This window comes from Mus pahari, chromosome 2, assembly GCF_900095145.1.
Source record: "Mus pahari chromosome 2, PAHARI_EIJ_v1.1, whole genome shotgun sequence".
NCBI classification, from domain to species: domain Eukaryota; kingdom Metazoa; phylum Chordata; class Mammalia; order Rodentia; family Muridae; genus Mus; species Mus pahari.
The window spans coordinates 58,863,981-58,879,708 of record NC_034591.1 but is presented as its reverse complement, the minus strand read 5'-3'; the positions used below and the strand labels follow the sequence as shown (position 1 = coordinate 58,879,708).

The 15,728-nt window shown below is 49.3% G+C and overlaps 1 protein-coding gene across 2 annotated transcripts in view; it reads left to right on the top strand.

Moving 5' to 3' along the window:
- The window catches only part of Dennd2a (DENN domain containing 2A), a 95,693-nt gene that overhangs the window by 74,372 nt on the left and 5,593 nt on the right, over positions 1-15,728 (top strand). For both annotated transcript variants that reach the window (XM_021190113.1, XM_021190112.1), the window contains exons 12-15: positions 1,695-1,835; positions 3,481-3,629; positions 13,395-13,572; positions 15,139-15,180. In XM_021190113.1, coding sequence (XP_021045772.1) covers positions 1,695-1,835; positions 3,481-3,629; positions 13,395-13,572; positions 15,139-15,180 — 510 coding nt within the window. The remainder of the gene's footprint in view (positions 1-1,694; positions 1,836-3,480; positions 3,630-13,394; positions 13,573-15,138; positions 15,181-15,728) is intronic.

The window sequence follows — 15,728 nt, the reverse complement described above, 5'->3', positions numbered from 1 at the left end:
GGCTGTCCTGGAACTCACTCTGTAGACCAGGCTGGCCTTGAACTCAGAAATCTGCCTGCCTCTGCCTCCCGAGTGCTGGGATTAAAGGCCTGCGCCACTACACCCGGCCCCTCTCTTCATTTCTTATCTCTATCTCTCATCATTAGTTTAAGAAATAAGAGTTAGTGAAGGGTGTGTCCAGGGTGGCTCACTCCTAGAAGAACTGGTGTCCTGAAGAAGAGACAGACCCAGAGAAAGGAACAAAGGAGGGAGGAAGTTTGCATGGTGGCTCAGAGTTGTAGCTCAGTTCCTATTATGCACAAAGCCCAGGAATAAAGAAGTGTACATGGATTAGTCAGTAAATCACATGTCAAAGCAGCAAGAAGAAACTGTGGCTTCCCTATTAATGAGTGAAGTACAAAGCACATGGTGAAAGGACCCAGAAGCCCCTGATAAGAACTTCAGGGCTCCCCCTAATTCTTTGGGGAGACTGTTACATAATTTTATTAATTCTTTGAGAATTCCATACATGTACATGTTTTTTGTTTGTTTTCACTTTGGGTTTATTTTTAATCATATTCATCCCTCTTCCTCCCAGTAACTCCTCCTGAGATCCACCCCACCCCCACCTTCATGAAACCTCATTTGTTTATGATCAGGTCTCACTAGGTAGCCCTAGCTGGCCGGGAACTCGCTATGTAGCCCAGGCTAGCCTGGAAGTCACAGTTTTGCCTGCCTTTGCCTCCCTAGTACTTTAATTAAAGGCATGTGCCACTGTGCTGGATTTTGTTGTTGCTGTTGTTGTTGTTGTTGTTGTTTGTTGTTTTTGGACTTATTTTTATTTAATGTATGTGGGGTTTTGTCATGCAGTACCTGTGGAGACCAGAAGAGGGTGTCAGATTCCTTGGAACTGGAGTCAAGGGTAGTTGTAAGCCGCCACATGGGTGCTGAGAAGCAAACTCACATCCTCCAAAAGAGCAGTGTTTTTGACCAGCCCCCTTGTCTGTTAGTAACTGTATATTCCGTGTGTGCCATCTCTATATATGCTCATGAGTATGGAGCCATCATCCACTGGACTGTGGTCAACATACAGGGGCCAGCCACATCTTTAAAGAAAACCAACTTGGACTGGTGAGATGGCTCAGTGGGTAAGAGTACTGACTGCTCTTCCGAAGGTCCTGAGTTCAAATCCCAGCAACCACATGGTGGCTCATAACCACCCGTAATGAGATCTGACGCCCTCTTCTGGTGCGTCTGAAAGACACAGCCTCTCCAGTCATAAGTACAGTGTACTTATGTATAATAATAAATAAATCTTTGGGCCAGAGCAAGCAGGGACTGAGCTAGCGAAGTTGACCTGAGCGAGTGGGGCAACAAGAGTGAGTGGGGCCGACGGGAGCAAGTGGGGTTGACTGGAGTGAGCAGAGGTCCTAAAAATTAAATTCCCAACAACCATATGAATGCTCACAACCATCTGTACAGCTACAGTATACTCACGTACATACATACATACATACATACATACATCTTAAAAAAAAAAAAAAAGGAAAGAAAGAAAAAGAAAACCAACTTTATGCCTCTAAGAAGCCATCAGCTGTAGTCCCTCATGAGCCCCCACACCTCCATCCCCCCAATCCTTGAGTCACTCAGGTCCGCAACACCAGAACTGAGCACACTGACTTCAGAGAGCTAAGGTGCTTTTCTTATTCCCGTAGATCTTGGATGAGGTGGAAAAGAGGAGAGGAATCTCCCCTGCCCTGGTGCAGCCCCTCATGAGGAGCGTCATGGAAGCCCCTTTCCCAGCCCTGGGCAAAACCATCATTGTCAAGAACTTCCTGCCAGGCTCAGGGACTGAGGTAAGCTGTCGGATTCATTTCCTCTGCCAGGAGAGCAGGTGGTCCAGCCAGCCGCATCCCCGTAGCTGGAGAGGCTGTGCCTTTCAGCAGGGCATCCAATTCAGTGGTCAGTCTTCACCCACCCTCAGTCCAGTCTGTCCAGCCCAGGCTCGACTCCTGGGAGCAGCTAGCAAGAGCCATGCTGGACAGCATGAGGTTTTTCCACAGACATGCACTGTGCCTCCTTGGCTTCTTTTCAAAACTCAGAGTCAGTCATCAGTCTTATTTAGATCTGTTCATGTCTTGGGCCTGCATCACTTTCTAACTTTTTCAGTGAAGACCATTGTGGGTGTACTTGATGTCTGCCCTAGGCTCCAAAGCCTGTCCTTGTCCTGGTCAGACCCTGGGACCTGATGACTAGGTTTTCCTCTCTTTTCACATCATCGATCCCTGAAAACATCAGAGCACTTCCAGCCTTGGATCTCTGTCGGAAACCAGTTGCTTCTAGACACAGAAGAGATGAGGGTGCGTCTGGAGCATACCAGATCAATCCAGTTGTCTAGCGCTGAGCAGTTGTTGGGAACCCAAAACCACCCCATCCAGGTGTAGTTAGCTGACCATGGAATTACAGTTGAAGGTTAGGAGTGAGGGAGCCCCAGTGTAGAGAGAGTTCTCAGTGGGTGCTGTGGTTGAGGAAAAGCTAGTCTCCACTCACGACACTGTGCCGAAGCCTGCTCTTTACAGAGAAACTTAGAAACTCACACATGCAACTTGTAATAAATCCAGGGTCCCATCAGACAGTAAGGGAAAAGATGATAAAACATAGCAAGCTTAAAAGCTAGGAAAACACACAGAAGTGATTAGAGCTGCTAGACACAGTGTTGCCCACCTATAATCTCAGCCTCTGGAAGATGGAGGTAGAAGGAACAAAAGTTCAAGACCATGAGGCTGGAGAGATGGTTCAGTGGTTAAGAGTATCGGTTATTCTTCCAGAGGACCCAGGTTCGATTCCCAGCACCCACATGGTGACTCACAAGCATCTGTAACTCCAGTTCTAGAAGATCTAATGGCCTCTGTGGGCACTGCGTTGCATGTACATGGTGCACATACATGCAGGAGAAACTCCCTTTGAACTAGAAATCCGCCTGCCGCTGCCTCCCGAGTGCTGGGATTAAAGGCATGCGCCACCACCGCCCGGCAAAAGATAATTTTTTTAAAAGCACCATCCGCTCAAGTCAGTGAGTAGAGTGATCTCTGAAACCCATGGTAGAAGGGAGAACAGTCTCCTGAAAGTTGTCTTTTGACCTTCATATATGTATGTGCCTTGGCATATGTGTCCCTCACACATATACACATCAGAGGCACAATGATTGATTGATGGATTGATAGTTCAAGGCCACTCTAAGCTAAATTTGAAGCCAGCCTAGGCTACATGCACAGGCCTGGGATTTCCTTCTAGCAGAAACAGGCCTTCAGAAGACAGGATTTCTTCCAGGTCTCTAAGAATAGGTCAGTTTTCATGTAAACATGTCCAAGGGGCATATAGATGCACTCTTCCAGGAGGAGCCTCCTAATATGGCCAAGGGCCATGGACGATGCCGTCCTTTAAGGAGGCACAGGCCTGCTATGTACGCCCACCTTAGAAGCTGCTCCTGTTCCCTGGCAGGTGATTGAGCTGTGCCGACCACTGGACTCCCGGCTAGAGCATGTGGACTTTGAGTCTCTGTTCTCCTCCCTCAGCGTCCGACACTTGGTCAGTGTCTTTGCCTCCCTCCTTCTGGAAAGGAGAGTCATCTTCATCGCAGACAAACTCAGGTACCAACCTCGGCCACTTCTGACAATACCTGTAAATGATGCTTAGTCTTAGACTCTCGGGGTGTAGATTGGGTTCTGGGAGACAAAGATGACCTGGAGGCCTGTGAGGCTCACTCATGAGGTAAAGGGAAGTAGAACTGTGCAGTACCCATGCCTCTCTGGTATTTGGCCTGCTTTCCATGTGTTTCACTGTGAGCTAGGCACTCTCTCCTATGAGAACGTGGACCTGCCCTCCAGAGTTCTCATTCTGTTGGGGGACCAGGAAGTAAGCAGACTACACCGCACCGTGTTGGGAGGACTTGTTAGAGGCAGTGAGTTCAGGAGATAACAGAGGCCGCTCCTCGCCAGTGTGGAACAGCTGACTTAGTGCTAAGACTGAGAGCATGTTGTACGAAGGCAAGGAATCAGTAGAGACTGAACATGTCACCCTCAGGGACTGTGAGGCAGCTCCCTGATTGGAGTGGAGAACGAGGGTGGGCAGGAAGAGATGAGAGAGAGAAGACAAGGTTCAACTCGGGGAAAGACCACAAGGCTAGGACTAGGTAGAAGATTACAAACTTACCCAAGACATCCCTTTCCTGTTTGTTATTAAGCTAAACCAAAGAAATCAAATACACACACACACACACACACACACACACACACACACCACAAACATACACTGTCCCATCGGATACCATCCATGTCCCAGTGAACATATTCCCTGATTCTGAAGGCCACATCACAAATCAAAGAATGTCCAGAAGGAAATAAGAATTTGCATTGGTGGGCTGGAGAGATGGCTCAGAAACTAAAAGTACTGGCTGTTCTTCCAGAGGTCCTGAGTTCAATTCCCAGCAACCACATGGTGGCTCACAGCCATCTGTAATGGGATCTGATGCCCTCTTCTGGCAGGCAGAATACTGTATACATAATGAGTGAGTAATTATTGATTCTGTATTCTAGCAAAGGAATGGTTCCAGCATTTTCTTGATCTCAGCCCTTTAATTCCAGAACTCTGGAGGCAGAGGCAGGCAGATCTCTATGAGTTCAGGATACCATGGACCACAAAGTAAGACCTTATCTCAAAAAACAACAAATAAGCCAGGCGGTGGTGGCGCATGCCTTTAATCCCAGCACTTGGGAGGCAGAGGCAGGCGGATTTCTGAGTTCAAGGCCAGCCTGGTCTACAGAGTGAGTTCCAGGACAGCCAGGGCTATACAGAGATACCCTGTCTTAAAACAAACAAACAAACAAACAAACAAAAACACCAACAACAACAACAAATAAAAATAAAATCACTGAGGAGCTCAGCAGATAAAGGAGCCTGCCACCAAGGTAGACAACCTGATTCAGTCCCCAGGGCCTACATGGTGCAAGGAGAGAACCAACTCCCGTGAAGCTGTCCTCTGATTTCCCTGTGTGTGTGTGATGCACACTCACACAATAAATGTATGGGTTGTTTTCTTAAAATTCTAAAACACTGACCGGGAGCTTTTTAGAACCACGGGAAAATATGTGAACCTGCCACTCCAGGAAAGGCCGAGAAGGGAGCCACCAACAGCTAAAATAGTGGAGGCCGTCTGGAAAGAAGGCTCACCAGGAGCTAACAAGAAGAGCAGTGTTGTCTGTGGTTTGGAGAGGAAATGACTGAGCTGCTGCAGAGAACAAAGCGGAGGAAGAAGAATGAAAAGGACAACATGTTTCAACATGGAATTCATCAGGGGACTGGGGAGGGGTCAGCCATCCCGCCCTGTGCTCAATGTATCCATCTGGTCACCTTTAGGATGCTCCTCTTTGGACCGCTGCCATTTGGCTATTCCCTGGCTGCCCCTACCTCATGTCTGAGCTCTCTGTTCACTTTTAAATGTCACCATCATTGTTCCCTGTGCATTTCTGTTAGCTCAGGAAGCAGGCCCCATCTTCAGCCTGCAGCTGGTGCTAGGAGCCGGGCAGCTCTCCAAGCTCCTGGGCACTGGGGAATTCACACAGAGAGGTCCCGATGCTGGGGCTGGGGCACTGGAAGCCAGAGATGAGTAATAACCCTTTAGTGACCAGGATCAGCTTCCATCAGCTCCATGGTGACTATCTCCATGTTCTGGAAGGCCCACTCCCCTTTCCCCCCAACAGCTCCCATTCCCTTGGATTCGGAAAAGAGGGAAAAGATGGATTTCAGAAAGGCCTTGGCATGATGAAGAGACCAGCTAAGTATACCCGGCACCTGCCAGGAGTACAGGTCAGCCCCAGCCCCTCGGGGACTGCCGTGGGGGTGAAGGTGTTAGACTAGGGAAGGCCAAGCTGAAGAAGATGCCCACAACCAAGAGAACAGTGAAGCTGAGCAGGCCAGCCAAGCAGCACGTACGCGTTTTCAGGTCAGAGAAAGGAGAGATGGGAAGGGATGGGGAGGAAATGTCTGAAGGGCAGCTTGGGCTCGGATGTTAGGAAACTGGAGGAAACCTACCCAAGTGTCAACAAAAGGGTACGACCCACCTGCCTCTCTCCTGGGCAGTTTCCTGAGAGGGCAGACTGGACACTAGCCAACCCTGTGAACAGATCCCCACGCACCTGAGTGGGCTCCCCTGGGGCCTCTTACGTTCCAGGAGGGCCTTCGGTCTTTTTCTCCTCACCTCACCTTCCATGACAGTCTGCTCTCGGAGTTGTGCTCTCTGTGAACAGCCTATGGCAGAGAAGAGGCGCTTACGTTGCCCTCGGAGGCTTCAGCAGGCAGGCTGCAGAGGGGTACCCGTTGCCCAGGGTGTGTTTCTTTTGTGGCAGGAATGTGGTGAAGTTTTATGCCCTCCTCAGGCACTGGAGAGCTGCCTGACACTGGAGATAATGTGGGGGAGCTAGGAGCTGCCGTGCAGTGGTAGGAGGGGTGACAGGACAGCGTCTGGGCCCTGTGCATCCACAGGAATGCAGGAAGCCTTTGGTCAGGTAGGCCACACTGACCCTTTGAGAGTCTGGTGGTGCGCTGCCTGTAATCTAGTGTGAGTCAGCTGAGGTAGACTGGCTTTGAGTTTCAGGTTGGCCTTATCAACATAGCAAGAGCCTGTCTTGAAAAGGTTTGAGATTCTTTTTCCTTCCTTTGTGGCTATGAAAACTTAAGTATTTTTGTCTGGAACCTTCCTTCTCTCGGTGGCCTTCCAAGAGGGGCCCCAGTGGGTAGTATGACTCGGTTTCTCTTAGATCTGAAATGATCAGACTTCTGGGCCAAGAGCCTCCAACTCTCCTGGCACCATGTTCCATAAGATTCTCTGATTCGTAGGCCTGATGGAAGGATCTATTCGTTTCAGTTAGATGTATGGGGTAGTAGCCATGGGGAAATGAAGGTTCTCTGTCCAAGCCTTAACAAACAAGGGGCTTGGGAACCGGCTGGCTGTTTCTTGATCTGGACGGTTCTGAGAAGAGAATCATTAGCGTGAGTCCCAGCCGTTGCCTTCATCTGAGCCGCTCCTCTGCTGAGCACACAGGGACCCTGGTCCTCTTCAGCTGATGTGGAAGGGAGGATCTACCCCAGCCCTCCTCCTTCCACGCCCCATTCTCAGTGAGGCCACCGAGCAGAGCATGAGAACACCATCGATGACAAACCCAAGGAGTGACCCTGTGACATCTGTGGTGGCCCTTAGCACTCTCCTCCCAACCCACCCTGACCTCCTCCACTCCCCAGTGCGTTTAGTGATCTCTGCTGGGACATCTGAGCACTGGAGAGAAACTCACTGGGAGTGGGCGGCAGACACTCTGACTTTACAGAAGGGTTTTAAGTTGAGCCAAAAACCTATCACATTTAAAATAACATGTTTGCTCTGTTTCATCTTTAGGGTGGACATTGAGTGTTTCTAAAGGCTCTGCCAAGCTCGAGCTTGACAGACGGAAAGCAAAGCTGGTATGATGGCTTGCTCTGTCTCCATAGCAACCCAGATAAACATTGCCCTATACCCATCTTCATTTTCTTTATGATAAATATAATATCTTGTTTCTCATTTACTAGCATCAGCTCTAAAGCCTTCTGCAGCTGTAGACCATGGCTGCAGATAAGCAAAGTTTGTATAAAAGTTTTTGATGGCAGAGTGTGTAATATTTAATATTCTATCTTTTTCCCAGTGTAAGAAACCAGAAGCTGAAGGCCCGTCTCCCAGCTAATGAGTGGGATGCGGTGCCCAAGTCTTGACAATGGTGTCTGAACCTTGGGTTTCACACACGGGTTTCACACACGGGTCACTACACAAATAGGTTCTAGTGTAGCTGTATGTATTCATTCTTTTGTTCATTCCTCTATTTTATTTGAGTACACTGTAGCTATCTTCAGACACACACCAGAAGAGGGCATCAGATCCCATTACAGATGGTTGTGAGCCACCATGTGGTTGCTGGGAATTGAACTCAGGATCTCTGGAAGAGCAGTTGGTGCTCTTAACCACTGAGCCATCTCTCCAACCCCTCTCGGCTCACTTTTACTCGGTTTCCGTGGCTTCAGTGAGGTCCTGTATGTCTTCTATATTCAACTACACTCAACACTGTTTGCCATCTCAGAAGATGAATTTGTTCAAGGCCTGCCTGCTGGCAATGGTGGTAGCCACCGCTTTGCTGCTCTGGCATCCAAAATACTATACTTTTGCGGGTCCAGCAGGTTCTCAGAGTGGTTGACAAGAGTCTAAACAAAGTTCTATGGAAAGAATTTTGATAGCATGATAGTACATTGTAAAGTCATAGGCCAGGAAAATAGGATGCTGGTGAAGTACTTGCCTAGCCTGTGAAGATTCTAGCTTCAATTCCCAGCACTGAAAAGCAATTAGTAAATATCACTAGCTGGGGGTAGCTTGGATGGTGGAATGATGGGCTAGTATGCTCTAACCCCAGAGTTCCAATCCCCTGCACCTAGTAAAACCAGGCACAGGGGTCCACACCTGTAGCCCAGTCCTCATGAGGTAAATGCAGGAGAATGAGAAGATCAGTTCTCATTACATAATTCGAGGCCCCTGGGACATATGAGATCCTGTCTCAGAGTGGAAGGGTACATTCTGAGTGAACTCGCCTTTTTTTGTAAGATAAACACCAGGAGGATAGCTTTTGGTGTGCGGTTTAGAGGCTAACAAAGCTGTTCATAAATGTTCTTGTCCTCTAACCCATCGCTAACTGTCCCTCTCTAGAACCTGTCCGAGCTCTTTCCTTGAAGTCAGTGCCCACCCAGTTCACGCTGCCTCTGCCAGGCCTTCTGCTTCAGGACTGCCTTCAGTTCTAGGCTGGCTCACATCTACCCTAGGAGTAGAGTGGGGAACCTAAGGTAGTGAAGAGCTCTTTCTGAAGTCACACAGAAGACAGCAGAACCAGCCCTTTCCAGGGCCAGCCTGTGTGCCTTTTAAACTCGGTGACATGTAACTTGAGAGTTAAAGGTGCAGTCAGGGAAGCATGGCAGTCTTGCTTGGTGATACACTTTTGGGAGGTTTCATCATGTGCAGGACAACCTGAGTTTCGCCCTTCACTCCTGTTCTTGGAAATGGCGTGCAGCAGGAGAGCTGCCTTGTGCGTTGTTCTGGGTACCTGCCTGCTGAATCACCATCCGAGCTGTTCCTGGGACTCTGATTCAGGAACCCAAGCACCCAGCACTGAACCGTTTCCAGATATTAAGGCTCACAAGCACACGCTGATGCTCTAGTACATTGCTTCAACCCTTAGGAAATCAACACCCAATACTAATCCTCTAGAGGCCTGACCTCCCGCTCTCACCTGCGTCCATCACTGAGCCCTCCGGCCCAGCCACCTTACCCCCCCATTCTCTTCCCTCCCCCACTTCTGCACAATTGGTCACAGCTGTGGGAGCTTGGCAGTTCCTCCACCCCCACAGTAATGGGAGCCAGCTGTGAGACGGCTCTCCTTGGCCATCCTTCACAAATGCCTCTTCTGCAACAGCCAGTGCTCAGCTTCCTCCAAGAGTCCCCCTCAGGCTCTGTTTCCCCTTTCTCTGCAGCACCCACCCCTCTGCCCCACCCAAGCCTGCAGAATTCCATCATCGCTTACTGCCGCAATTGGAAAAATCCGCAAGCTCTTCTCAGAGTCCTTCATTTCTTCTCTGCCACTTACGTTATAGGGAACGAGCAGCTACCACCGATGTAATTATAGATTCCAGCCTTTCCTTTCCTTGGTGCCCAGAACAGAATTGTTTAAGGTTGTTAAACAATTGTTTAAGCATTGTTAATGGGCTAGAGCAAGAGGAATGAGGCCTCCAACAGCTGCCTGCCTGTTGTCCTGCCGGTTCCCTGTCCTCCCTCCCTCCTGTCTGGCTACCGAGGCATTAATGATAACCAGGTATCAGGGGTGTTTGGTCCTCAGCTGTGATAAAGGCTCTGACCTTTAAGCAGAGAAAAATTCTGAACATTCCTTTCAAGAAATGGCTGTGAGTAGCAGCCCCTACCTACTGTGTCCCAACTGTCACCCAGCTATATCCTCCCCAGTTGTCCCCTGCAGAACTGAATACAGGGCTGGGATGTAGCATGCTTGAGCCCTGGGTTCATTCAGTCCCTGTCACTGTGAGGAAAAGAGAAATTTGAATATAGTGGATCTTGTGCTCAGCATCCTGATTTGGAGTTTCTCTAATCCTCCTTCACCCGACCTGTATAGCTAGCATCCACAGGGATTGGTGATTTTTTTCCTAGCCTTGGTCCAACTCTATTCTCAACTTCCCCTTCCACTTGGTTTGCTGAAGTCCCTGACGGCAGCAGAGGGTTTTTTAAGGTGTCACAGCGTGCTATAGCAGGAGAGAGCACATCCCTCTGAGGATGAGACTTACAGGAAAAAAGGCAGCTGCTCTTTCTTCTGATTTGGGGAAAAGGTCAAGTAGGTTTCTTTTTCTATGGCAATGGCTGAGAAAGCACACAGGCTGTCCTCCCTGGGCCTCTGTCTCCTTCCGCCCCTTCCTCTTTCCCTCTCTTCCAGCACCCCTCCCCTCTCCCTCGGGTGCTCCTTGACCCCCATACGTTTGCCTCCTTGGGCTCATGATCCCTAGCTGCCCGAGTTTACCTTAAACTCCTTAGGGCTCAGTGTCTTTAGCTATAAAATTCAAAACCCGGTAAACCCAAAACCAGTACAGGTGCCATGTGCCTGACACCAGGGCTCCGGGAACTGACACAGGAGGATCTCCGGTTATGGCCAGATTAAGCTGCACAAGGAGAGGCTGCTTCTAAAGAAGAACTCGAGGGCAATCTCTAGGATAGCGTCCAGATCTAAGTCTGGTGATTCCTGGAGTCAAAAGTGCTTAAGAGACTGGGTGTGGCAGTACATGCTTCCAGTCCCAGCGTTCACTGAATCCCAGCACTGAGGGGTGGAGCCACAAGGATCAGGAACTCACAGAATCTACCTCAGCAACATAGTAAATCCGAGCAGAGAGAGAGAGAGGAGAGAGACAGACAGACAGACAGACAGACACGGGGTGGGTAAGGCCCTGGGTTCAGTCCTTTGCACTGGCAGGTTAAAAAAAGGAAACTATTGGGCTGGAGAGATGGCTTAGTGGTTAAGAGCACCAACTGCTCTTCCAGAGATCCTGAGTTCAAATCCCAGCAACCACATGGTGGCTCACAACCATCCATAATGGGATCCAATGCCTTCTGGTGTGTCTGAAGACAGCTACAGTGTACTCATATAAATAAAATAAATATATCTTTAAAAAAATAAAAATAAAAAAATTTAAAAAAGGAAACTATTAACTTGAGATTCCTTGACAGTGTAAGGAGCTGTGGATGTAACTAGTCTGGTAGAACACCTGCCTAGCATGCACAAGGCCCTGAACCTCCCTGACTCCCAGAATCTATAAATGGGACATGGGGGTTACACACAGATAAATATGGCTGTACACAACATACCTATAATCCCAGCACTAAGAAGGCAGAAGTCATCCTGGCTGGTTACACAGAGGTAAAGGACATCTTGAGCTACTTGAGATGGTTCTTTAATATGAAAGGACTTTTTCTTTTTTTTTTTTTTGGTTTTTCGAGACAGGATTTCTCTGTGTAGCCCTGGCTGTCCTGGAACTCACTTGTAGACCAGGCTGGCCTCGAACTCAGAAATCCGCCTGCCTCTGCCTTCCAAGTGCTGGGATTAAAGGGATCTGACTTCTGACCTATGAGAATACNTGTAGACCAGGCTGGCCTCGAACTCAGAAATCCGCCTGCCTCTGCCTTCCAAGTGCTGGGATTAAAGGGATCTGACTTCTGACCTATGAGAATACCAGAAACACATGATGCATAGGCACACATGCAGGCACATCACACAAACACAGAAATACACATTTTTAATCTCAGCATTTGGGGAAGCAGAGACATTTGGATCCCTTGAGTTGGTCTACATAGTGAGTTCCAGGACAGCCAGGGCTACATAGAGAAACCCTGACTCAGGGAAGAAACAAAACAAAACAAAAAAAGAAAAAAGAAATGAGATTTACCGCATTTTTCTTGTCCATTTTTTTTTGTTTGGTTTTTCAAGACAGGGTTTCTCTATGTAGTCCTGGCTGTCCTGGAACTCACTTTGTAGACCAGGCTGGCCTTGAACTCAGAAATCCACCTGCCTCTGCCTCCCAAATGCTGGGATTAAAGGCGTGCGCCACCACCGCCCTGCTCATTCTTCTGTTTTTGAACTCTGAGATTAGTTCCATAATTTAGTCCTTGTGACTAGCACCCAGAAGACTGGATGTACAAACATCTCTATGAAAGGTTGGCCTGGAATCCTTTGGGTAAATGCATGGGAGTGGAGCAGCCAGTAGAAGGGTGGGGCTAGTGTTGGTTTTTTGAGGGAGTTTATCAACTCCTATAGTAGGGAACCTTTCTACCAACAGTGTACAAACAGTGCCCCTTGTCCACATGCTTACAGCATTTGTTATTCACAGCATTTGTTATTTGGGCTCATTGTCTCGTTTTGTTTGTTTTTTGTTGAGTTTTGGGTTTTGGTGTGTAATGGTTTGGTTTTGTTTTCTTTGTTCTGTTTTGTTTGAGACAGGGTTTCTCTTTGTAGCCCTGGCTGTTCCAGAACTCAATCTGTAGACCAGGCTGGCCTCNTGGTTTTGTTTTCTTTGTTCTGTTTTGTTTGAGACAGGGTTTCTCTTTGTAGCCCTGGCTGTTCCAGAACTCAATCTGTAGACCAGGCTGGCCTCCAATGCAGAGACCTGCCTGCCTCTGCCTCCCAAGTACTGGGATTAAGGGTGTGAGCACTACCGCCCAGCCTGTTTTGTTTTTTGAAACAGGGTCATGGGTTCTTGGATGTCTTGGAACTCACTGTGTAGACCGGGCTGTCCTGAAACCCACAGAGACCCTCTCTGTCTGCTGAGTGCTGAGATGAAAGATGTGTGCCGCTGTGCTCAGCTGGTATTTGGTGTTGGTCTGCTGGTGTGTATTGTTTTTATGTGTGTATTATAGTGCATGTGCAGTGCACATGCGATTGTCAGAGGGAAACGCTCAGGAGCCTGGTGTCTCCCTTCACTGTGGCTTCTGGAAACCAAACCTGGGTCATCATCTTGTGTGGTAAGCGCATTCACCGTTTTTCCTGTGATGGCCACTCTGACTGGGGGACGAGGAACTCTCGTGTGGTTTGACCTGCGTCTCTTTGATGGCTGGTGAAGCTGCTGAACACTTTTTTCTTTTTTGTAGATGTGCTGGCTGTTTTTGATGGTTTGAGAACCCTGTATTCTAACCAGTGCCCCTTTGGGGTGACCTGGGTCCTCTTCCCTAGCCTGTGCTGTTGAAGCCCTGCCCTCACCCACACTGAGCCAGCCTTTTCTCTCCGTCTGTCTGTCCCCCCCTGCAGCACTCTGTCCAAATGCTGCCACGCGATGGTGGCGCTCATCTACCCCTTCAGCTGGCAGCACACCTACATCCCGGTGCTGCCGCCCGCCATGATCGACATAGTGTGCTCGCCCACGCCCTTCCTCATCGGGCTGCTCTCCAGCTCGCTGCCTCTGCTCAGGGAGCTGCCACTGGAAGAGGTGAGCCAAGGAGCCCTGCAGCCTGATTCCCCGGGCCACACAAGGAGCAGGGGAATGCTGGGCAGGAGTGGGAAGATGCCAGGGCTTGCTTTGTGGCAGGTTCTTCCCAGAGTCTCTCCTCAGTCACTTCCCCTCTAAATGGCATGGCCTGTATAAGCAGCCATTTAGCAGCCCTGACATCAGACATAGCCATCTGCCCCTACACTCACTGGGCAGAGAAAGCAGTAGTTGGAATATGTGCTGTACTGATGACAGAGTAGGCAAGAGCTTAGCTATGCCATTAAAATAAATAAGTAACCACAGGGCATAACTGGCAGGATGGTTCAGTACCAGGCCTGAGTGCAGTCCTCAGAGAGGTGCATGCTGAAGAGAGAACACTGGCTCTTGAAAGTTGTGCTCTTGACGTCCATGTGCATGCTGCGGTGTACACACACACACACTCTAAAGCAAGAAAGGGGGGGGGAGAACAGGGAGCCAGGGAATTAACTCTGTGATAGAGTGTCTCCCTACCACACACAAACCTCTAGGTCCAGCCCCCAGTCCAAGAAACAATAATAAATAAACCTGAAATTAAAGGGAGGGAAACTAGGGCCACAGATCTGGGTGTGGGGTCACCTTCCTGCACCCCAGCACCCACCACACAAGGTAGGAGGATCCCCTGTTTGAGGTCAGCCTGGGCTCCGTAACAAGATACTGCAAATAAACCACATTGTTGTGATAACAGCCAGGATTTATAGTTCAGTGTGCCAAGTGCAGGAAGCTTGCATGTGGTGCGTCTGCAATCCCCTTTGAATCCTGTCCGACCCGACCCTGTGTTAGGGGACCCCAGGAGTCAAGGGTAGGAAACAGGAACCAGATTCTGCTGTTTGGCCTTGAACTTGGCAAGGACGCTACACCATCGCCCATCTGCCCTCCGTTATCCCAGAGCTGGGGTTACTGGTCTTTTGATTGTGTGCCGGCAAGGGGGTTATGTGGCTCTCAGCACAGCATAGCCTGTTTCCAACTGTAGCAGGCAGGCCATCCAACCCCTTCTCTTCCTCTGTCATAGTTGGCTACCTACGGGTCTGCATAAGGGTCCACCCTCAGAAGCAACATGTAAGCGCGTCCTTAAGCTTTGTACACCATGCAAGCCATTCGCCCGTTTGCTGGTCCTGTATCTCAACCCACTGAGGAGAGAGTGGTCCTTCCCACAAACTGTAACTAACAAAGGCACACAGCCTGCAGCCTGACAGAGTTCCCCAGACCCCACACCTCTTCCCTCTGCAGAACTAGCAGGTTCAGTGGCTCTCTCAGGGATAAAAGGGTAAATCCTCAGTGTGGAGAGGGGCAGATTAGCAACTTTTGTCCCACCTCTGTAACCCATAAACAAACCAACAACAGAGAAGCCCTGTGTGTCCTAGCCTTCAGTACTAGCTTGGTCCACAACCCCATTCCCTGTCAGAACACACACACACACACACACACACACACTCCTCCATCTCCAGTGCTGAGGAGGAAAAAGACGACACACCCATCTTTAACCCAGAAACCCTAGTGACAATACTCATCCTTTCTTGTGCCTTGTAGGTTCTAGTGGTCGATCTCATCAATGATCGGTTCCTCAGACAGGTGAGTAGAAACCCAGCTCTGCCTGCTGCTCCTGTGCCTTCCCTTCTTCCAGAGAGCTCTACTCCAGCTCCAGAAAGGCTCAGTAGTGGGCCTGATCCTGTAGTAGGCTTAGCTGGACAACAGAACCCGCCCAGGCCAAGGCCAACCAAGGATGGGGCAGACAAGAGGAAGGCGTTAGCAAAGATTGCTTTTCACCTGTACAAGCATCAACAGGTTAATTATCAGGACACAGGCTTGAGAGATGCCTTAGCAGTGAAGAGTTCACACCGCTTGTATGAATACTTGAATAATTCAAGGTTTTTCCCTAGTACCCATGTCAGGCCGCTCACAGCCACCTCTAACTCCAGCTTCAAAGGATGACAGCTCTGCCTCTCCAGTCACTGCCCACTGCACTCACATACACAGACCTACTCATGGACATACACATGAGTTTTAAATATGAAGCTTAAGCCGGGCAGTGGTGGCGCACGCCTTTAATCCCAGCACTCGGGAGGCAGAGGCAGGCGGATTTCTGAGTTCGAGGCCAGCCTGGTCTACAGAGTGAGTTC